This window comes from Heloderma suspectum, chromosome 5, assembly GCF_057233095.1.
Source record: "Heloderma suspectum isolate Gila_16-S chromosome 5, 16-S_ref, whole genome shotgun sequence".
Taxonomy (NCBI): Eukaryota; Metazoa; Chordata; class Lepidosauria; order Squamata; family Helodermatidae; genus Heloderma; species Heloderma suspectum.
The window spans coordinates 177,072,967-177,096,759 of NC_139462.1; the positions used below are offsets into that span (position 1 = coordinate 177,072,967).

Here is a 23,793-nt window from a genome sequence, read left to right on the forward strand (position 1 = left end):
TTCCACAGAATGATGGGTCTCAGAGACAAGTAACCTGGCCAAAAAAAGCTAAGTTCAAAGGCAGAGGCAGGGTCTGAGCCAAAATACCAAATCAAATATTGTTCCCAGAAAGCACAATAAAACACCCATTTCACAGAAGGCAAAATGGTGGAACTCACAGAAACAGATAAAAACAAACAAGCCATCTCTCACATGCGCGCGCGCGCACACACACACTTGCCAACTAACCCCCCCACCCCGAGGCACAATACACACAGCACAGGCAAAACACCCCTCCTTGTTCCCCCCACGCCTTCTATCACCCCAGTTTACGTTTTTTCTTTTTTCAGGACAGTGGGATTTACTTCAAAACAAACCCCATGAGAGCTCCAAAGGATTTCTCAGAAATAAATATGCCAGCTGTCCATTAATTTTTTAAAAACATGCCAGCTGCCCATTAATTTTTTAATTAAAAAATAGTTTTAAATGTTTAAAAATCATTAAAGGCAGGGAGGGTGGCAGGCACCAAGGAAGGTATCCATGGGCACAGTGGTGCTCACAGGCACAGTTTTGGAGACCCCAGCTTTAAAGTATACCGTCCTGAGTTATTCCTCCTTGCTTTTTTCCTTTCTTTCCTTGTTAAATAAATCCTAGCTCTTGTTTTTATCTCTGCTGTGAAGTTGCCTACTGTGGTTTTTCTCCCCTGTCCCTCTTTTAAGGAAACGTGGGGGCTGGAGGCACTGTGCAGTATTTTGCAGGCCCTGATATTCTTCCCCCTCATCTATACTATCCTGGTTTGAACCCAGGTCCGATAGTTCCTTTCACAACAAGGTGGGGTTATATCAGATTACATGTACTTTGGCTTAGTTACATGGGAACTAGGGGGAGGCAAAAACTCTTTGGCTGGAGGTGTAAAGTTAGCACAGGAGAGGCTTTCAAAGAAATGAAAGAGTGTGCGTGGCCCCAGTGGAAAAACTGGTTCACAGTTTGTAGGGCCATTAATAGTCGTTGCTAAATAATATACACATATTCATTAGGAACCTACTAAACAACTACAATTCTTTTTACAAAACACCCATGGAATTTGTTTTTGCTAGGGGAAAATCACATGGTTTATGAGGAACTTGGGTTCCTCTGCATCAATTGCCCCTTCAGCAGTTGCTGGATTTGGACTGAAATCACCTGAATAGTTCACAGACAGGTGCACAGTGTCCATAGTTAAACTGTATTTGGGTTATTTTCTCTAATGAACCATAACATAACCACAAAATCAATTAAATATCAACCAATAAATAATCATCAAACTGAATGGCTGAATAATCAGATCCACATGGGAAGCAATATTTGAAAATGAACCACATCAGATCTGGTCCTACCATTAGGCCAAGTGAGGCAATTGCCTCAGACAGCAGGTGTTGTGGGCAGCAAGGAGCAGTGAAGTGTTCAAGAACAGAGCTGTGTGTGCCACACCACCTGCTCTGCACCCCCTAAGGTAACCTACTGCCTTCAGATGCATGATGCTGTCATCTTTGTTGAAGTAAGATTCAGCTGCCAGTTTGATTAGCTTCTGTACCTGGGAAAGGGGCTCTTTCTTGTCATTTGCTTCAGGCAGCAAAGTGTTTTGGACCAGCCCTGAACCACATAACTACAGCCACCATTCCTGTGTGACAACTTGGCACATTATGTACTAGCAGCAAGAATGGCTCTGCTGGAATTTTATCTGGCTTTTCACACTCCAGTTCTGGCAAGTAGCAGAGAGGATAACTATTTAATTGCATTGGTACAATTCTGGCTGGATGGCAACCCTGGAGTTGTATTGTGTACATGTAATGTGAGACTTAGCCCTTGGGTAGTTTTTAATTGCTTTCTCACAGCTATAGCATTAAATTTTATTGGCATAAAGAAATATTCAAGTCTTCCTCTTTAAATAAAAAGCATCAATAAACTCTGTTTTGTTAAAACACACACACACACACACACACACACACAAAGCATGCATGACTTCCTTCAGTGATTTTTCTCTTTGAGGCCAGCACTTGGACATGGATGAGAGAAAAACCTTCAGAGGTCATCCTGTTCTAAGCTGAAATGTATGACTGACAGTAGGCTTGTTTTGTATAGATCTCTGATTCTAGAAAATCAATTTAGAACTAGGCCTAAGAAAAGTTCAGTCTGCTTTTGTGGGTGAAAGCAGCTCCTTTGCTGCATGTACTCTGTGTACTCTTGGAATTGCCATTGATTAACTTTAGTCTCCCCAGCAGCATCTGTGCTTACAGGACAACTCTGAAAAAGTAATTCTGCTTCTGCTGCTGATGATTGAAAACTTCTTCCCTTCTAGTATAGATGTCGACTCACTTTTATGGATGTTTCCTTTCCAAGTCCTTTTCAGAATAACCAGGGAACGCTTAGGAATTGCTGGGCTTGGTGAGGAGGAGATAAAGCCCTATGATTTCCCAACTCATCTGCTAGCGTTCTCTCCTACCTTATTCCTACATTGTCATTCAGTAGTTAATTTGTCGTATTACTTTGTTGCATGTATTGTAGATAGCTGTGCTGAAGATAATGGTACAGAGACGTGAATTTCCATTATGATTTATTCTGAATACAGGTCAAACTTGACTGGATGTTAACCACCTTTATGACTCCCATGGTTGGGATCTTTCTGGTCTTAAAAATATATATTTTATTGTTTATTATTAACACTTACATGCCACTTTATCTGCTAAAAAGTCATCAGCATGAGGAAGGGAATGGATTTTTAACCCTTTCCTTGGAATGTTTTCTTGATGAACGCCCACCCTGGGTTCTGTTTACAGGAAATAACAGCTTCAGGGGAGTTTCAGTAAGGGGAAAGATTAACTTTTCCCCTTCTATCTCTCTCACACGCACGTGTGTACACACACTCATACGGGCCTCCTGTAGATGCTGCTAGTTTTGTTTGTTTGTTTGTTTTTGTTTAAAGAACAGGAGAATCCCAAGAATAGCATTCAAAGACATGGTTAAATGTGGGATGAGGAGACGTGTAGCCCTCCAGAAGCTGTTGAACTTAAACTCCCGTGAGCCTTCACCATTGACTATGCTGGTTAAGGGTGATGGGAGATCCAGTCTAACAACATCTGGAGGGCCACATGTTCCTTATCCTTGCTATATATCCCTTCTGTGGGTTTATAGTTTTGCTGATGTGATCTCGGCTGATTCAAGAGATACACTGTCATTTGATTACTGTCAAGGCCTACACTGAGGTGGTAATCCTGTGACTGAGGACTATCAGTTCATGCTGTAGGTGGGGCTTATGTAACTGAATGCTCCTACATACATACATACACACACCTCTGCAGATTGAAAGTAACCCAGCACTAACCTGACATGCATGTTTTCTATCTTCAGGGATTTTTATTTTTTGTATGGAGGAGAGTTTGGTATAGAAGAGTATTCAGTTGTCTGAACCCTCCCTGTCATCTGAAATGGTACAGCCCAGACTCAGGTTTACCACCTCAGTGAAAAATAGCCCCAAGTGGGAGCTAATTCCTTTCTTGAGCTTTGTTCTGTAAGAGCCGAGTTCGACATTATGGCTGCTCTGCTGTGTCTTAGAATACTGTGAAGTTGTATACATCTGTTTTTAAAGATATTAGCTACCATTAATTTTAAATTGTAGTGGGTTTTATTGTACAATTCTATTATGTTAAGAGAAGCTGTGTGGAAGAGAGAGGGCTGCTGAGGAGAAACTAGGTGACTGAAGGGTTCGGCCCACATTTTCCAATCTTTCCTTTCCTCCTTAACTTGCACTCTGCTGCTTTACAGCTGTTTAGCACAAGTCTTATCAGGGTGTAACTATACACAGCTATCAAGTGGAGCCAGGAATTGTGCTGGGGGTGCCAAGCCTGGAGACAGTGCCACGCAACAGAGTCAAAGCAGAACACGCCAGAGCCAGGAAGATGGTTGGGCCCGGGCAAAGTTTCAACCTTGGACCAGTCACTGTCTTACAACCAAACCTATCTCACAGGGTTATTGTGAGAATAAAATAGGGAGGGGGAGACGTATATATGCTGCCCTGAACTCCTTTGAGGAAGGATATAAATGTACAGCATCATCATAGTAATAATAATAATAAATCAGCAGCAACAGCACACTTTTTATACCCTAGGAAGGGCCAATGACCAGTCTTGGCAGGTAGGCCCAGTCCAAAACCTGGAAATGTTTTACTGGCCAGGGTGTTGCTTCAAATTGCAGTCCTGGTGACTCACCACATGGGATGGCTATGTACAGGTTGTTTTTTCATTTATAAAAATCTTGTAAGATTTACACGATCACTCTTCTGGTCTATGGGTTTCAGTCCCTATGCAGACAATCTATAAAGAACATTTAAATTCAATAGCAATATATGTGAATATTTTTGGGGTTTAGAATGTTAACTACTGATATTTATTAGTAAAGTTGGTTCTTATCTTTCACCAACATCCTTGTGAAAAGTTTTCCAGTTTCTGCTCAACACTGTGAAGAGGATGTGACTTTGCTTTTCTTATTTATTTACAGCATTTTCATTCCAGCCATTAGTAATAAGTTCTGTGGGCAGTGTACAAAAAAATGTAAAAACATAAAATATGTTTTTGTAAAAATACAAAACAAATGCAAGATTCAAAACAAATTAAAACAGCATCAGAATAAAACCAGCAACAGTAGTGCCTATGATCTAAAAAGCACTAAAACATGTTTTAAAAACAAAAGCCTGGTGAAATAAAAACTTCTCCATCTGGCACTGAAGAGACCAAACCCGGCACCAAGAGAACGCTTTTAGGGAGGACATTTCACAACTGGAGTGTCACCACTGAACCAAACTGAACCATAGAAGTCAGTGACTTAGAAGTCACTTAGAAGTCACTGAACCTTAGAAGTCACTCACCTCACCCCATTTCCTGAGCGCACCTGGAAAAGACCCTCTGAAGGTGATCTTAGGGTTTGGGCAGCTATATAGGGAAGGGGACTACCCTTCTGCAACCTGATCCCAAGTAGATTAGGGCTTAAAATGTTAATAGTACCAGCGCTTTGAACTGGGTCTGGAAATGGACTGGAGGCCAGTGCAGATCACAATACACTAACATAGTATAATTGTATTGGCCTGTCCCTGTTTAGTTTCACTGCCCTACTTTGGAGCAGTTGAAGTTTCTAGACAATTTTTAAAGGCAGCACCATGTACTGCAGTAATCCAGACAAGAGGTTATTTTTCTTCTAATTGGCATTCTTGGTTGGGCTGCTCGACGCCTTTATGGCTTTTTGGGAGTCAGGCATGTTTTGCATGTCTTGACCATATCTCAAATATGCAAACTGGAAGGCTCCTTTTGAGATAGTTCCAGTTTGCTGGAACTGAGCCAAGTTCATTAACAGCTGGCTGTTTTCTTTTTCCAGCCTAGCAAGGCATTAAATGAGCGTTCTTTATGTACAGGGTTAGTACTTGATTGGCGAGTCATTGGCAGGGGGAGGAGGGTAACTCCTACCCTCCGTCTCCTCCACTGGCTAGACCTGATAAACGGATGTAGTGTTCCTAACCTTTTGCCACTGGTGTCCACCATTTGGATGTGCGGGCACTCTGAATCCTAATGTCTCTTCCCATAAGGGGGAAGAGGGATGTATCATGTTCTCCAGTGCCTTCCATATGGGAGTAAGTTAGAGTCAGAACAGGCTAGATAGATTTATGGCACATTTTTATTTTGCTTTCTGTAAGTATCCCTTGCTTCCCTTTCATCTGTTTGGACATTCATCTTTTAATAAAAAAAAATTCTCTGATTTGGACTGGAGATGTAATATATTTAGGGTTCAGACCAAGATCCAAGAGGGAGGTTTTCTCTCCTCACATGGCCTAGCCACTCAGTAATGCTACTTAGGTATTTGAGTCTGGACCTTATAATTACCTTGTATGTCTGGAATTCCCCTGGCTCAGAGCTGGTAAGAGGGGAGTAATAAGTTCAAACTGTGAGCACTTGGCCTTGGGAGGGGAATTGCTACACCGGGGGGTTGGTGGCGTAAGCAGGTGTACACTCTGTAGCAGTTATGTTTGTAAAATTGCAGCAACTGTATGGACTTCTGCATTTGTTTTAAACTGTGTTTTATCTTTTATTTTCTTCTAAGGTAGCTGAATGAAAAGATGTACAAGACAGCCGTTTTACTGGCTTTGCTGAATCTGAGCTTGAGCTTAAAACTAGGCAGCACTCATAAGCAATGGAGTGGGTTCCGAAGCATTTTTAAAAGTGTAAAGTATCCTGTGCCATTGGGAAAAGACTTTGGAAAGCCGTTGTTTCTAACACCTTACATTGAAAGTGGCAAAACTGAGGAAGGTAAAAGTAGCTTTGTAAATCTCAGGGTCTATAAACAATGCAGAGAAATCATATTTGCAGTGTTTCCTGAAGAACCAAACATAACACTAGGACGCAGTCCCTCTTGGTCAGAACACTAGCTATCAGGAAGTGTATTTTTCACTTTGAACTACTTCTGACCATAATACACAGTGGTGGTGGTCACCAGCATGCACTGCACTCTTTGCCTACTTTACATTCTGTAACCCAGAGACTGATGCAAAACATAATGTACCCTTTGACCTAATTTACGAAGTGTAGTATTCCTGACTCTCTTAAATGGAAAAAAGCTTTAAATGGAAAATAAGGAGTGCAATGCCAGTATCATGTGATGTGCACAACTGCAATTGCCCATGGGGAGGAGGGCATAAACGTGCTCAGTGTTCTCACCTCTGTCTAAGCCATTACATGGGAATGCATGGCTACTAGTTGCAAGCTGGCAACCTTGGTGGAAGTTAGGCTTTGTCATTCATTTTCTCTTTCCCTGATATACAACCAAAATATCAAACAACATTAGCACTTTGAAATTGTTCATTACTCTTGAGAGAAGAAAGTAAATACATAGCAATCCATACTGGTATTTTAAAATTATTTTATGTCTAGCCATAAATAAGAATCACATATGTTTCACGTATCTGAACTCTTGGACACTTAAACTGTATGCTGCCTTCGTCAGCCCTTTAGTTTGATTTCTTTGTATTTTTCATTCTTTAAAGGAAGGCAATTAAGTCTGGTGGGCCCTCTCCCAGGAGCTAATGTGAAGAGCTATTCAGGCTATCTGACAGTCAACAAGACTCACAACAGCAATCTTTTCTTCTGGTTCTTCCCTGCTCAGGTGAATCTGCAGTTCGATGTGCAGCCAGATTAAAGTTTTCAAAAGGTAGTGATTATATTTGGAAAAGGATGTTTAAATGAGTGGTCCAGAATTTTGTGCCAGCTCTGCAGTATTGCAGAGGTAGCTTCACAGCCAATGGTTGGCTGCACCTGATTGGATAAAATGAAATGTTTTCCAAGTCATGCCTGCTTATATAAATTTACTGGAAGGCAGCTGCATCCATACAGGAATCTGTTCATCTATATCTGTTTGTTCAGCTTGGTCACCAACCATGTGGAAAGGTCTTATGTTAAGAGTATTGGTGACACTTATTTTTCATAGTCTATTGAAATAATGAATGCAGACTCTCAATTTATGTAGGAAGAGTTTCATTTTTATTGTCCTTCTGGTCTGCAGGTAAAGCCAGAGAATGCCCCTGTCCTACTTTGGCTCCAAGGTGGACCTGGTGGAACATCCATGTTTGGCCTTTTTGTTGAACATGGACCATATGTTGTCCACAAGAATCTCACATGCAAGTATTTGTTGCTTCTACTTTAAAGGGTCCCAGTGAGATATAAAGATTATTGTAATATTACATTTGTTAATGTTGTAATAAATTCCATGCCCACAATAGAATAGTTTATCTGTACTCTCCACTTATTTGATGCTAAAAATTGCTGATGTAATTCTGAATTTGGAACATAATTATTGTTGATGCTATTTCTGTAAGTAGAATGAAATTTTACTCATACCCACTTACCCACATGAGTAAGTTTAAGTCTCATTGGACTCAGTGGGATTTACCTAGTAGACGTGTATAGGATTATGCAATATTAATTTTCTTTTATATTTCAGAAATAACATTTTGGAATAAATAAAAATATATTTGGAAGATACAACTTTCCATTGGTTGTACAGAAAAAACTGTTACAATGATAGTTGACTGACATAAAAGGGTATAGAAAAGAGTTTTAATAATAGACTTTGCTGTTAAGTGAAATTTATGTAATAGGAGAATGTGTAGCTCCTCTTCTGAGCAAGTGTGCAAGAAAATGGTTAATAAAATTATTTAATGATGCCCAGTGTTGCCAAGGGTACGCATAGTGTGAAGCTGGTGCTCGGTTGCATGATGGCCCTAAAAGGCTTTTATGCTTTGGACATATGTCTGTGTTGTACCATTATTTAAACTTGAAATGTGTCTGATAATACTAGGCTGAAAACAATCTCTTTCAAGTTCTCAACTCAAATGATATGTCATGCTTTTAAGAAATTCACTAAATGCTAACATCTTTCTGAAGTACTTGGGTTTTGTTCTTGTTTTTTGTCATTTTTCTCTTGGCAAGAAATGCTGGACCATAGGCCAATATTATAAAGTAGGCCAATGTTAAATTTTAATACTCTTAAACCAGTAATGGCATTAGTTTGAAATACTGAACCAATCCAGTTGGAAACTTCTCATGTTATGGATTAATTGTTACACCTTCTTGTGATATAAAATGACCCAAAGGTTAATTCGCTAATATGCACCAAGAGAGTGTTAGCTATGGAAGCCTGTCCCAATAGCCATTTTTAATATAGACATAATTCACGAAAACATATGCATAAATGGGGTAAATAAAAGTACCTAGCATATAGTGGCAAAACAGTTGATAATTCAATGCTGCATAAAAGCTTGTGAAAGCTGGCATGGTTCTGTTACATGGTGAAAAGTAATTGAGTAGGAGACCTTGACGCAAACAGACCTTGGATGAAGATTTTCTGGGTGACATTCGCAAGTCGGACTTGCTTCCTCTTAGGACTGCTACACACAACTTCTTTTTGTGTACCAAATTCACTACATGATGACATCTCTCCATACTTCTGATGTGATTATACTGCAAGATTTATAAATTCATTCTGCTTTTCTTTCATGTTGATAGTGTCTGAACGAAAGTTTCCTTGGACATCTAAGTTTACCATGCTCTACATTGACAACCCAGTAAGTGAAAAATGAATGATATTTCAGAGGTACTTAAAACTCTGTTAAATGTAATCTCGACAACAATAGCATTATAAACTTTAAAGAACTTGGTACTCTATTTAAAACTCCTTAGGCTTTCATGTAATGTAGCTCAGCCTTGCCTGACCTGGTGCCTCCAGATGTTTTGGACTACAGCTCCCATCAGCTCCAGCCAGCATGGCAATAATCAGGGGTGATGGTAGTTGTAATCCAAAGACACCAGGTTGCCTTCCCTGAGGGTCCAAAATGCTTGGGGAGTCCTACACATTCCTGGGCTCTCTTTTATGAGCAGGGAACTTTTCTGCATGAGCATTAGGAGGAGGATCCTCATGTACACGGAAGTATTTCTTCAAAGAAGAGGGTGAGAATTTCCACATGCAGGCTGCTGGTTTGTGTGTGGGTGGTGTGTGTCCGAAGTACCTATGTCAAAGGCCTATGAACTACCAATAAGAATTGTATCTAGGCTTTCTTTTTACACTTTTCTTGGGACAGAGTGCAGGATCTTTGTACATTCTTGGATCCAGAGCACAGTGTACCATTGCCACAGGGATGGTGCCAAGGAGAACAATCTCTCAGTGGCAAATGTTCTGTGCATAACCCATACGTTTTAGCAGAATTTGCCACATGATGCTTGTCTATTATGTGATAAGTCTCTACTCTTGCCACACATTGCTGGAGATTTACAGTGTAATGGCAAAGTCTATGAGGTAAATGCGTCTAACGTTTTTTTGATTTAATGTGTGCTCATGTTGTTGTTTTTAAGCCAGAGAGACAAAATTTAGTTTGAGTTTCAAAAAGAGATGTGCATTCTTACGATATATAAAACATCCATTTATTAATGTTTTTAATTTAAATTACACTCTGATCTGAAAGATCAGGGTGGTGTACACTAACAAATTGCATTTGTTAATGTTGGAATTCAGATAAGAAATAGGCTCAGCTGGGGGTGTGGCCCAATTGACATATGCAGGGAAAGGAACAATGCAAGGAAGATGATCTTAGCCTGTGGGTGGCAACCAATAGCTGAGTATAGAATTAACATGTCAATAAACATGTAGGTAGGGGTGATCCAGTAGACACTGTTTACTTGGTCTTCCAAAAGCCTTTTGACAAAGTCCTTCACTAAATACTCCTGAGTAGGGATGTACGAAAGTCACTTACCGTTTTGCGGATCTGCTTCGTGGTGGTGGGGGAGGCGCTCCGTCCTTCCCCCCGGAATCCTCGACGGGGATTAGCTGCCGCCAGTTGCGTCCCTGTATTTAACCGTGATAGGCTACGTAAATATTTACGTAGCCTATCACGACAAAGTTAAAAAACAAAACAAAAAACGCGTACGCAAATGGTAGCGGCTACAGCGGCTGCCATTTGCGTTCCTTTTTTTTTTTGCCGTTTTAGCCTACATAAATATTTACGTAAGCTATTACGGCGAAAAAAAGGGGAACACAAATAGTTTAGTGGACGCTATTTGCATTTCCTTTTTTTTCGCCATAATAGCTTACGTAAATATTTACGTAGGCTAAAACGGCGAAAAAAAGGAATGCAAGTGGCTGCCGCCGTAGCCGCCGCCATTTGCGTATGTGGTTTTTTTTTTTAACCTTGCCGTGATAGGCTACGTAAATACTTACGTAGCCTATCACGGCCTCCGCAGGGATGCAAAAGGCGTCCCTGCGTTAGCCGTGATAGGCTACGTAAGTATTTATGTAGCCTATCACGTCTATGAAGAGGAAGCGAATGGCGGCCGCGGAGGCAGCCGCCATTGTCGGCGCGGACGGCAGAAGGTAAGTGCTCTGTTTTGCGCGTGTGTAGTGGGTTGGGGGCTCCGTTCTGGGCCCATTTCGCGGGCTGGGGGGTGGGGGGGGGCTTTGTTCCGCCACGGATTTTGGGGGCCCGAATGCACTGGCATTCGGCCTCACCGAGATCCGTGGCGGAATTCTCCGCCATCACTATTCCTGAGCAAACGTAGCAATCATGGAATAAGAGAACAGGTCTTCTTATAGATCAGTAAGTGGTTAAAGTACAGAAAGCAGAGAGCAGGAATAAATAGTAAATTCTCCCAATGGAGGGAAGTAATAGTGGGGTCTTACAGGGACCTGTATTAGGACCAATGCTTTTCAACCTGTTCATAAATAATCTGGAATTAGGAGTGAGCGGTGAAGTGGCCAAGTTGGAAATGACACCAAATTATTTAGGGTGGTTAAAACAAAAATAGTTTGTGCAGAGCTCCAAAAGGATCTCTCCAAACTGGGAGAATGGACATCTAAATGGCAAATGTGGTTCAGTGTAAATAAGTGTAAAGTGGTGCATGTTGGGGCAAAAAATCCCAACTTCACGTATAACCTGATGCTAGTGGGGACTGACCAAGGAAGAGATCTTGGGGTTGTGGTGGACAGCTTGATGAAAATGTCAACCCAGTGTGTGGCCACTGTAAAAGAGGCAAACTCCTTGTTAGGCATCATTAGAAAAGGAATTGAGAATAAAACTGCCAAAATGGCCCTTATACAAATCTATGGTGCAACCACACTTGGAATACTGTGTCCAGTTCTGGTCACCACACCTAAAAAAAGACATTGTAGAGCTGGAAAAAGTGCAGAAAAGGGCAACTAGATCAAGGGACTGGAGCATCTCCCCTATGAGGTAAGGTTACAACAGCTGGGCTTGTTTAGCTTGGAAAAAGGAGGGTAATGGGAGACATGACAGAGGTGTACAAAATTATGCATGGTGTGGAGAATGTGGAGAGGGAGACATTTTTCTCCCTCTCTCAAAATACTAGAACCCAGGCTCATCCTATGAAGCTGATCGGTGAGAGATTCAGGACGACAGATAAAAGGAAGTACTTCACACAGCGCATAAACTATGGATTTCGCTACCACAGGATGTAGTGATGGCCACCAATTTGGATGGCTTTAAAAGGAGGCTAGACAAATTCCTGGAGGAAAATGCTATCAATGGCCACTAGTCTTGATGGCTATGTGCTACCTCAAGTACCAGAGGCAGTGAGCCTACGTACACCAGTTTCTGGGGAACATGGGCAGGAAGGTGCTGTTGTACTCGTGTCCTGCTTGTGGATTCCTGGTTGACAGCTGGTTGGCCACTGTGTGAACAGAATGCTGGATTAGATTGACCCTTGGTCTGATCCAGCATGGCTCTTATGTTCTTAACTTGACCATTAGGCTGAGTCACTGACAGAAATCTGCTCTATTGATCACACAGGGACTAAGACCAGGTTCCTACTATTTATAGCTCTCAACCAATGTAAAAGGTTCTCATAGCCTGCCTGTCAAATGAACCGACATAAGAATTCAGATCTCCCGCTGGACCTGATGAGGGCTCTGACACTGAGCATATACAGTCTGACCCAGCTTACCAGGTCTCAGCCCCCTTGCATGCTCTGACAAGTAAAGATGTTTCCAAGGAGTGAATTTGCCATGTGCAATATGATATTGGGAATGTCTATCAACTATGTTTATAATTTATAAAAAGAACTTTCTTTAAAAAACCTTTTGCCCACAGGTATTAAATGTCATATTTCATCTATTACATGTAAATACGGTCTCTTAATCAATGAAGCTAGAAAGTTCACTGCTGTAAGAAAAGGAACAGCAGACATTGTTCTACTTTTTAAAAATGTGTGAAAATGAGAAGAGTTCAGAGAAAGCCAGGAAATGCACCTTTTGCCACTTGCAAATTTATGAGGCTCATGCCCTCTCTTTGTTGCAGTTTGTCACACTATTGCTTATGCCCTCTCCTGGGTACATGATATCCTTTAAGAAGAACCCCATCTGCCAGCTTAGGGTAGGCGTTAGAATTTGGCATCTGTCAAGGTGCCCAGGCCCACTACTACTGACAGCAGCCCTGGATGCACTCTCCTGGCTGGCTAGGTCTGTGACCTGCCCATCATTTTAATTACCCACAATACCCACACTGTAAGGGGGCTACGAAGGAGGAGGTCTACCAGAGGGCAATTTTTCCCCACCTTCCTCACACCTGGAGAAGGCACTATACTAATTTCCAGGTGTGTTCAGTATTGCTGTTTACAGGCAAAGGTCCAAACTAGTAATGGCCACAGTCTACTTTGACTCTTTATTTTTTAATCAAAAGCAGCGTCAAGAAGCTGTGAGCTTAAGAACATGAATGAAGAGCAGGTGAGGCTTACTTACTCTACTTTAGCTATTTTTCTGCCCAGTGGGAAATAGCTGGAGGAAAAAGGATTAACCAGCACCTTCCCATGGTTCTGCCCCCAGCTTTTCATCCCCTAAGGCTGCTTTTGATTACAACAAGTCAGAAGAAAACTGCCTTTCAGCTCTAGTTTTGGCCTTAAATCCAGTGCAAGTTGGCATTAAGCTATGATAAACTAGAAATGCTTGAGTAGGATGGATCTTATCCATGCATGTTGCATACACATGCCCTTGCATGCTGTGATTGGGTACTCTATACAAAATTAATTGAAGGATCGCTGATGGATGCATGCATGCAGTTCTCATTTTGTATGACCGTGCTCTAATTTTATTTCAGCAGTACCACTCTGAATTCTCTCCTCACTTTCTTGATGTGATTTGGGAATATATTTAGTTCCATTCTAAGGATGTTACCTGAGATCTCAGTAGATAAATAGCTTTCAGGCATTACAGTTTTAAACAGTTAAATCTTGAAATATATCTTTGTTTTCCCTTATTTGACAAGAACAATTGTGCTCTGTTTCCCTGGTTGAAAACTTGCAATGTCACTGAAATTTCTGACCTTAAGAAGACTATGCTAGAATAACTAGTATTTAAGAGAAAGGCTTAAGCTGTAAGCCTGCAGGAAGAGGAAGGAAGGAATCCTGGTATTTTAAGCTGCAGTATTATCCCCATTCCCCTTCATGGATCACTGCCTTGTTGTGGCAAAGGGGCCTGTTAACTCAGTGAAGCCATAAGCTATGCCATGCAGGGCCACCCAAAACGGACAGGTCATGGCAGAGAGTTCTGACAAAACGTGGTCCACTGGAGAAGGAAATGGCAACCCACTCCAGTATTCTTGCCAAGAAGACCCCATGGAACGTATCACAAGGCTGAAAGATATGACACCGGAAGATGAGACCCTCAGGTCGGAAGGTGTCCAATTTACTACTGGGGAAGAGCAGAGGGTATTTCCAAGTAGCTCCAGAAAGAGTGAAGCAGCTGGGCCAAAGCCGAAAGAAAGGACACTCAGCTGTGGATGTGTCTGGTGGTGAAAAGAAAATCTGATGCTGTAAAGAACAATATTGTTTAGGAACCTGGAATGTAAGATCAATGAATCAAGGTAAGCTGGAGGTGATCAAACGTGAGATGGCAAGATTGAACATCGACATCTTGGGAATCAGCAAACTAAAAAGGACAAGCATGGGCGAATTTAATTCAGGTGACCATTATATCTGCTATTGTGGGCAAGAATCCCTTAGAAGAAATGGAGTAGCACTCATAGTCAATAAAAGGGTGGGAAAAGCAGTACTGGGGTACAATCTCAGAAATGATAGAATGATCTCAGTACGAATCCAAGGCAAACCATTCAACATCACTGTAATTCAAGTCTATGGCCCAACCATTGAGGCCGAAGAAGCTGAGGTTGATCGGTTCTATGAAGACCTACAACACCTTCAAGAACTAACACCCAAAAAACATGTCTTTTTCATCATAGGGGATTGGAATGCCAAAGTAGGAAGTCAAGAAATCACCAGGATAACAGGCAAGCATGGCCTTGGTGTACAAAATGAAGCAGGACAAAGGCCAGTAGAGTTTTGCCAAGAGAACACGCTGATCATAGCAAACACTCTTTTCCAACAGCGCAAGATGCGACTCTACACATGGACATCACCAGATGGTCAATATCGAAATCAGATTGATTATGTCCTTTGCAGCCAAAGATGGAGAAGCTCTATACAGTCAGTAAAAACGAGACCTGGAGCTGACTGTGGCTCAGATCATGAGCTTCTTGTTCCAAAATTTCGGCTTAAATTGAAGAACATAGGGAAAACCACTAAACCGTTCAGGTATGACCTAAATCATATCCCTTATGAATATACAGTGGAGGTGATGAATAGATTTAAGGGATTAGACCTGATAGACAGAGTGCCTGAGGAATTATGGACAGAGGTCCATAACTTTGTTCAGGAGGCAGCAACGAAATCCATCCCAAAGAAAAAGAAATGCAAGAAAGCTAAGTGTCTGTCTGATGAGGCTTTACAAGTAGCTGAGGAAAGAAGGGAAGCAAAAAGCAAGGGAGAAAGGGGAAGATATATCCAACTGAATGCAGAGTTCCAGACAAGAAGGCCTTCTTAAATGAACAGTGCAAAGAAATCGAGGAAAACAATAGAATGGGAAAGACTAGAGATCTTTTCAAGAAAATCGGAGATCTCAAGGGAACGTTTTGTGCAAAGATGGTCATGATAAAGGACAAAGAAGACAGGGACCTAACAGAAGCAGATGAGATTAAGAAGAGGTGGAAAGAATACACAGAAGAACTATACAGGAAAGATCTGAATGTCCCTGATAGCCATGATAGTGTGGTCACTGAACTTGAGCTGGACATCCTAGAGAGTGAAGTCAAGTGGGCCTTAGGAAGCATTACTAACAACAAAGCTAGCGGAGATGACAGTATTCCAGCTGAGCTATTTAAAATCCTAAAAGATTATGCTGTTCAAGTGCTGCACTCAATATGCCAACACATTTGGAACACTCAACAGTGGCCACAAGACTGGAAAAGGTCAGTTTACATTCCATTTCCAAAGAAGGGCAGTGCCAAAGAGTGTTCAAACTACCGCACAATTGCGCTCATTTCACATGCCAGCAAGGTGATGCTCAAAATCCTACAAGCTAGGCTTCAGCAGTATGTGAACTGAGAACTACCGGAAGTACAAGCGGGGTTTTGAAGAGGCAGAGGAACTAGAGATCAAATCGCCAACTTATGCTGGATCATGGAGAAAGCAAGAGAATTCCAAAAAAAGTCTATTTCTGCTTCATTGACTATGCTAAAGCCTTTGATTGTGTGGATCACAACAAACTGTGGCAAGTTCTTAAAGAGATGGGAGTATCAGACCACCTTACCTGCCTCCTGAGAAACCTGTACGAGGGTCAAGAAGCAACAGTAAGAACCGGACATGGAACAACCGATTGGTTCCAAATTGGGAAAGGAGTACGACAAGGCTGCATATTGTCACCCTGCTTATTTAAGTTATATGCAGAGTACATCATGAGAAATGCCGGGTTGGATGAATCACAGGTCGGAATTAAGATTGCCGGGAGAATTATCAACAACCTCAGATACGCAGACTATACCACCCTAGTGGCAGAAAGCGAAGAGGATCTAAAGAGCCTCTTGTTGAGGGTGAAAGAGGAGAGTGCAAAATCTGGTTTGAAACTCAACATTAAAAAAACTAAGATCATGGCATCTGGCCCCATCACTTCCAGGCATATAAAAGGGGAAGAAATGGAAGCAGTGACAGATTTTATTTTCTTGGGCTCCAGCGTCACCACAGATGGTGACTGTAGCCATAAAATTAAAAGACGCTTGCTCCTTCGGAGGAAAGCTCTGGCAAACCTAGACAGCATAGTAAGAAGCAGAGACATCACCTTGCCGACAAACGTCTGTATAATCAAGGCTATGGTTTTCCCAGTAGTAATGTATAGCTGTGAGAGCTGGACTATAAGGAAGGCTGAGCGCCGAAGAATTGATGCTTTCGAACTGTGGTGCTGGAGAAGACTCTTACGAGTCCCCTGGACTGCAAGGAGGTCAAATCAGTCCATCCTAAAGGAAATCAACCCTGAGTGCTCATTGGAAGGACAGATACTGAAACTGAAGCTCCAATATTTTGGCCACCTAATGCGAAGAGAAAACTCTCTGGAAAAGACCCTGATGCTGGGAAAGACTGAAGGCAAAAGGAGAAGGGGACGGCAGAGGATGAGATGGCTAGATAGCATCACCGATGCAATGAATATGAACTTGAGCATTCTCCGGGAGAGAGCAGAGGACAGGAAGGCCTGGCGTGTCCATGGGGTCACAAAGAGTCGGACATGACTTAACGACTGAACAACAACATTATCCCCATTTACCTGGGAGTAAGCCCCATTTAATTCAGTAGGACTTACTACAAAGTAGACATGTATACGCCCTTAATGTAAAACCAGATTTAAACCCAGTTTACAACTATAAGTTAAACTACTTATATAAAAGAATAATTTTTTTCTTTATGTAAAGAAAGAGCAGCAAAGAGCTGGAAACTAATTGTTTTTCATATATCCAGTATTTTCTTTTATTCTCAGGTTGGGACTGGCTTCAGTTTCACAGCTGATGACAAAGGATATGCAGAGAACCAAGATGATGTAGGAAGAGATTTGTATAGGTAAACCAATCAATACAAGCTGAATTTTCTGCTTTCAGAAATCTTCAGATGAACCAAAAAAGTTAGCACTGCTGACACCTTCTGGAGAGTTTTCAAAATATTTATAAAATACTCTTTGGCCCTCTTGAGCATTTTCTCCTTGTTTTTCTCACTTTAAAGCAGTAATTTGGAAGCATCCTGTTTGGACTATATGGAAAGTTTTGGGGTTCACTGCCAGAAGGGCTCTGCTCATAGAAGGTGTCTCTGCATGTTTCATTCAGCAGGGTTCCCCAGTCCTTTCTGTAGTATTTTCAGAGGCTGCTGTGGGGAGGAGGGTGCCTAAATTTGGATCCAAGCCGTTTGTTTGTTTGTTTGTTTGTCTTGAAAGATAGAAAATAGCTTTTATCATAGTAAATAGCTTTTAAACTTTTGAGGATATTTTTAAGTGTGTGCGGTGCGCATAGTCCTCACAAAACCCCTGTTTTGTTGATTACTAGAGGTATACACCAACTACAAGATTTGTCACTTTGCAAAATGGTCCAGTTCTGCTCAGACCTATTTGAAAGCTGTCCGTTTCAACATGGATACAGAAATCCGAGACATTGTGCCTCCCATTCACTAACATGGGAAACTTTAAAAAATGGCTGTAACTCTTTTTCTGTTTGTCAGAAGTGGCATAGTAGGCCCTCAGGGGGGGATTAAATCTGCCATATTTCAGAAAAAGAGGTGGAGGGAACTGCCAGTGACTTTTTTATTTCTTGGCAGAATTGGATGAAATTTGCAGGGATAGTTGCCTGTTCTGAGAATTGAGCCTGCCACATTTCAGATGAATAGGTGCAGGGATTTTACTCTTTATGGCATAGAGACAGCAAATTACATATAGGTATATTGGCTATAGGTAATAGATGTGTTGAGCAGTATATGTGAAATTGTCTCTCATTGCTGAGGGGGCTCAATATATCTGTCTTTAAAGCAGAACGTCTTTTCAGCCGTCCCTTTACAGGTTTTCATGCAAACTTTTCCCTTCTTACCATCCAGATGAATGTCAGAAGAGGGCAAGGTCAGTTTGTTCTTAATAAGAATATTAGCCATTGGGGAGGGCAGAAATGCAGAATGTCTTCCTTTCAAGGTGGAAATACAGTTATTGCACACACCTTTATGATCATGGAGGATTAAGCTATTAATGGCTACTAGTCATGATAGCTATATATTTGAGCATCAGAGGCAATATGCCTCTAGATTCCAGTTTTTGGGGTACATGGGCGGAAAGGTGCTGTTGCACTCATTTCCTGTCTGGACTTCCCACAGCATCTGTGAACGGAATGCTGGACTAGATAGGACTGTGGTCTGATCCAGCATGCTTCTGTCATCAGTGGTTGAGCAGGTGTGTTTTAATATGTTGCCCAACAGATGAAAATACGCAGTCACATGCCACTGTGTGTCATGATGCAAATGTAGAGTTCCCAATCTCCTAACGATGTTTAGGATATGTGGGTGCTTGCTATGCACCGTTTTCCTTTTGAGTGTTAATTTTCCATGTCTTCCTGCCTGTTTCAGAAATAACTGTGGTACAGTGTTGCATCTGCACCAGTCTTACCTTTAACTGGGCTTTGGGAACCAAGTTCTAATGAGGATAAAGATAGTTTATATTATTATTGTGCCCTTCTTCCAAGCAGATCAGGGCAACATACACCTCCTCTCTTAAATCTGGGGCCTGGTCCAGCCAGGATCCACACTAACCAGATTTGAAGGTACCAATATGACTCAAGTCCATTTGTGTGAAAGAATGGTAGAGTTTATTTATGGAAAATGAATGCAGATAGAAGCAAAGATAAGCTTACATATGTCCCCCCAGCTATCACCTGCAGGCACTCCAGTTCCCAAGAAGTGACAGGTTGCTGTCCTGGGGCTGGTTATCTAAGCAGGTGCACCTTCTCCCTCTCAGATGACAACAGGTAACAGGCCAACCTGCCCAGGATTTTATAGGGCTGGTCTCATCATCTAGTTCAGACTGTCAGAATACACACACATGCACACACACACACACACACCTCCCTTCACCCAGGAGGAGAAAAGGCAGGCAGCTTCCTCTCTTGGCAGAAAAGTAAGTTTCTCACAGCATAGAAAAGCATCCTTATCCTCACAGCATAGAAAAGCTCGAAGGTAGACACTGTGAAAAGCAACTACTGTGTATTGTTTACCTTTGTTAGTAGCAAAAAGCGTGGCCTTCACTGTACAGCTATGAAAACCAACTCTAGCTTCATAAATATTGCCAACTGTTCTAACAAATTAGTATACCTATGCCATTAAACATTGCATATGGCTCTGTATAAATTCACACCTGACCGCTTACCATTCTTCTGAAACCAAATCCAATACACCATCCCCTTTATCATTACCATGATTCTGTGAAGTAAGTTAGGCTCAGAGAGTAACTGGCCCGAGGCCCAATAAGCTTTTGTGGCTGAATTGGGATGTATAACTTCTTGGTGTATGTCCAGCTTTCTAACCACTACACCACACTGGCTACATGCCTTTCTGCACTATAAAATACTATATAGTATTGTAAAAAGTTTATTGTATATTAATCTTAATTCCCTAACCTGAATAATTATTAATTAACCTTATTGTGAAAGAATATGTAATTGGGGATGAAACTAGTTTTATGACACTTGGGTCCAAGGATGGGAACGTAGTGCTCTCCAGATGGACTACAACTCCCGCCATCCCTGACCATTGGCCATGTTGTCTGGGGCTGATGGGAGTTGGAGTCTAACAACATCAGGAGGGCCACATGTTCCCCACTTCTGCTTTAGTCTGTGTAGTTTATTTCTTGAGACAAAACATGTTTTGTTTTTGAAGGATGAACGTTGCACTTTCATGTGGTCACAAATGGATGTCAGGCTGCTTTGGAGATGCCCCAGTTGAATAAGTTCGCAAAGTTTCATATTCAGGACTGCTGTGAGATTTCATTGCAAGTTCTCTCAGTGCAGATATTTTACCTGTATTTCATCTGTATTTCAGTGCGCTCATCCAGTTTTTCCAGCTCTTCCCTGATTATCAGAAAAATGATTTCTATACAACAGGAGAAGTAAGTTGAGATGACTGTTAACTCTTCACTAACTTGAAGTTCTTCTAAGTAAGGCTAATTAAGGGTGCGATCCTATGCATGTTTAGACAGAACTTTTTCTGTCTAAACATGCATATAATTACACCCTAAGGAACTTTTTCTGTACTTTACTAAAGCAGAGGGAGAGAAGTTTACCCACCACTTGGATTGAATGTTAAATTACATTTCCTGGATACAGATGAAATGTTCAGTTGACTAGGCAATTTGGCAAGATTTATTAAAACATTTGCATCCTTCCATTGTGTACATACTTTGGAAATGAGGAGACACTATGTGATCACATAGGCAGAATTATTAAGTATATCTGTATTCCCCCCCCCCTTTCCTGGTGTGGCTAACAGCTTGGAGAAATGGCATGGAGGGGAAGGATTAAACATTCCCTTCCCCAACACCACTGCTTTTTCCGTATTGGAGCCCACTGCGATTGCTTTAAAGTAAATTGAAAAATATTGAGAAATTGAATTGCAGATCTTCCACTTCACATGTTCTGTTTGTTAGGGCAAAACTACAATAATGGGTTGGGGTAGGGGTGATTGCTTTTCCTTGTGCAAATCAGGTTAGATGTAAGAAAGATGAAGACTTCCTGAGATGTGTGCATTCGTTAGCTTTGGGAGCAATCCTATGGCTGCTAGGCAGCAGCTAGATGGCCATAGGATATCCTGTTTTCCGGGAACCGACCTTGGAGCCCATGCTCCGAGGTCGATTCCCAGAGAACCAACCTCCCCCCACTTCCACATTGCCTTGGAGGCAGTGCGGAACAGCCCCATCCTCTGCACTCTCAAGAGGGTGTTCAAAAAAGGGTGTGTCTGGGGGCGTTCTGGGGTGGGGAGGGGAGGGTGGAAATGCCTGTACGACACATCCAGTGTGTTGTACAGTAGCTGCCTGCCACATTCGGCCCTCCTGCGGCTAGACAGCCGCGATCACCTGCCTAGCCGAAAATGCAGGGCAGGAGAAGCGTGGAGGGAATGATCCCCGTGCTGCTCCTGCCCTGCTTTGGATAGGCGGTCAACTCTGAGTTCAGAGGCGGCCGCCTATCTGGATAGGATTGAGCCCTTTATTGCTTAAACTTTTATCCCTGTATTATTTAAAACTGGGTAACAGAATTCATATACTTTTTGAACACCTGGAGCTCCAGCTGTTCTAAAGAAGGACTTCCAATAGTTCACATGTTTGAAGATGGTGTTGCTCTTTCTTTCCCAAGGCCCTTTGAAACACATGGCACTGAGCACTTTGTCATTTGTCCTGTTGATTAGCCCCGCCCCGCCCCGCCCCACCCCCCGGTGTATTTTTGGCACACTTCAACATACTTATTGGGATATTGCAGTGCCTGGGTACAACTGCACAAATGTCTGTCTGTCTGTCTGTCTGTCTGTCTGTCTGTCTATCTATCTATCTATCTATCTATCTATCTATCGGAACAAACAACCAAGTCCACCTTTGTAGGATGGGTCTGTGTGTATGTACAAGAGATAGAAAGGGATAAAAAGTAAATGAAATGCAGTAAGATTGTTTAGTTGTTGTAAGCTTGACTAATATTTATTTTACACAACATTGCATTTATTCACTTCCTTAAACTGTCCATTATGCACTTTTGTTTTTTTGCAATTATTATGAAATATTTAATTGTTTCTGTTGGGCACAAGATGCTGATCCTGAAGTTCATAATTACCTGGTTCAGATTGTAAAAAAAATTGTCCTCAGTTTTCTGGAGTCTTAAAAATCATCCTTTGGGTCAGTTGTGCAGCTTTGTCTGAACTGTCACTGGTGTCCATGATTTCAACAAAAAATAGATAAATTGTGGTGGGGCACTTCAAATTGATATGGCAGTATTGCAGCCAACAGTATGAGCCAAATTAGAACTCTTGGAGGAAAATACAGTCTTTTAAAGTGTTCTCCCGTTGTTCACATTTCAAGCTGTGAGCAGTTCACGTATTGCTACAAGGCTCTTGCATGCATCTGAAGATGCTGGTAATAGTACCTGTTTTATCGTTTGTAGAATAATGTGAAGTAATTTGCGTAAAACAGCCAGCAGGGGGAGCCCAAGTAACCAGACATTCCAGTCCAGTGCAGTGCCTTGTTTTATAAAAAGACAGGTCCCTTACCTGTAACTATAGTTCTTGGAGTAGTCATCTGTCATTTGTCTCTTTTGTGATGCACAGAAACCACAAAGAAGAACTATGTGTTCTTACCTGGCAATTTGTTTATTTTTTTCTTATCTCTTTTTCTCAGCCCAAAGGACATTTTCTTGTGGATAATGTTGGCCTTAGTACTTGGCCTCTGGAAGCATTGCTCTTCAGATTAAGAGCGTAGGTCTTTCTATACAACTTTTTCCCACTTTCTTCCAGAGATGCTTGTTTTGATACTGCAATTAGTTTCAAAACCCATCCCCAGAGAGAGAGGGAGAGAGCCTTTTTGTATTGTAAATAAAAGCTAACTATTGCTAACTGTGTCTAACAACTTAAGCAGAGCAGTTCATTCTCTGATACTAACTGCTAACACATATGAGCTTCTAGTCAAGAGACATTGCTTTCATTATACTTTTGTTCTCAAATTCTGCTTTTTCTCTGAAGATACAGATTCCATCTTGATTTGTCTGGCAACTAAGCCTTTTTAATTATTTTTGCCAACAGAGAGCTTGTTGCAGTTCTGCCATTGTCTGCATACAGTGCACCTAATCTCTGTGGATCACTGTGGTTTGGATTGGGTTGGCTGATCTGTCAATATATTAATGGATGGATGGTTGTACTATTTTCAACTAGTTGGTAAAAGGTTTTCATTTTTTCTTTTTTCTTTTTTTCCCCTTTTGACCAGGAACTTTGACTTTTCTGGTCTTAGCATCTTCCTATGTCATTCTTCAGAGGACTTGTAATGGAAATTTGTTCAACCTGCTAAATCTTTCCATGTCCCCACTCCACTTGCTAACCATACTTTGTCTCCAAAGTATGATTGGAAACCATGGGTAGTAAACAATCCAGGAAAGGGAGGGAGGGAGCAGTGTGCAAACCTGTGACATATTCTTGATTCTCCAAACTATAACCTGGAAGAACAGCAAACTATAAATTTACCCTTAAGATGTGCCACCGCAAATTCACAGAGGTTCATTGGTTTTGCAGAGAGACTGCTCCAGTGTTACAAATTTATAATTTGAGAGCCAGCATGGTGTAGTGGCTAGAGTGTTGGACTGGGAGCTGG

General features: G+C 41.6%; 1 protein-coding gene across 15 annotated transcripts in view; it reads left to right on the forward strand.

Annotated features, from left to right (window-relative positions):
* The window catches only part of CPVL (carboxypeptidase vitellogenic like), a 64,822-nt gene that overhangs the window by 13,987 nt on the left and 27,042 nt on the right, over positions 1–23,793 (forward strand). For 6 of the 15 annotated variants that reach the window (XR_014792343.1, XM_084858473.1, XM_084858475.1 and 3 more), the window contains 6 exons: positions 6,107–6,308; positions 7,043–7,161; positions 7,558–7,672; positions 9,060–9,118; positions 17,413–17,492; positions 20,496–20,562. Coding sequence is in view for 14 of the 15 variants with exons in the window: in XM_084858473.1 (XP_084714599.1) it covers positions 6,107–6,308; positions 7,043–7,161; positions 7,558–7,672; positions 9,060–9,118; positions 17,413–17,492; positions 20,496–20,562 (642 nt within the window). In the remaining variant the exon portion in view is untranslated. Of the gene's footprint in view, positions 1–4,512; positions 4,923–6,102; positions 6,309–7,042; positions 7,207–7,557; positions 7,673–9,059; positions 9,119–17,412; positions 17,493–20,495; positions 20,563–23,793 lie in introns of those variants that run through there. The other 9 variants (XM_084858479.1, XM_084858485.1, XM_084858477.1 and 6 more) reach the window with 4 other exon arrangements.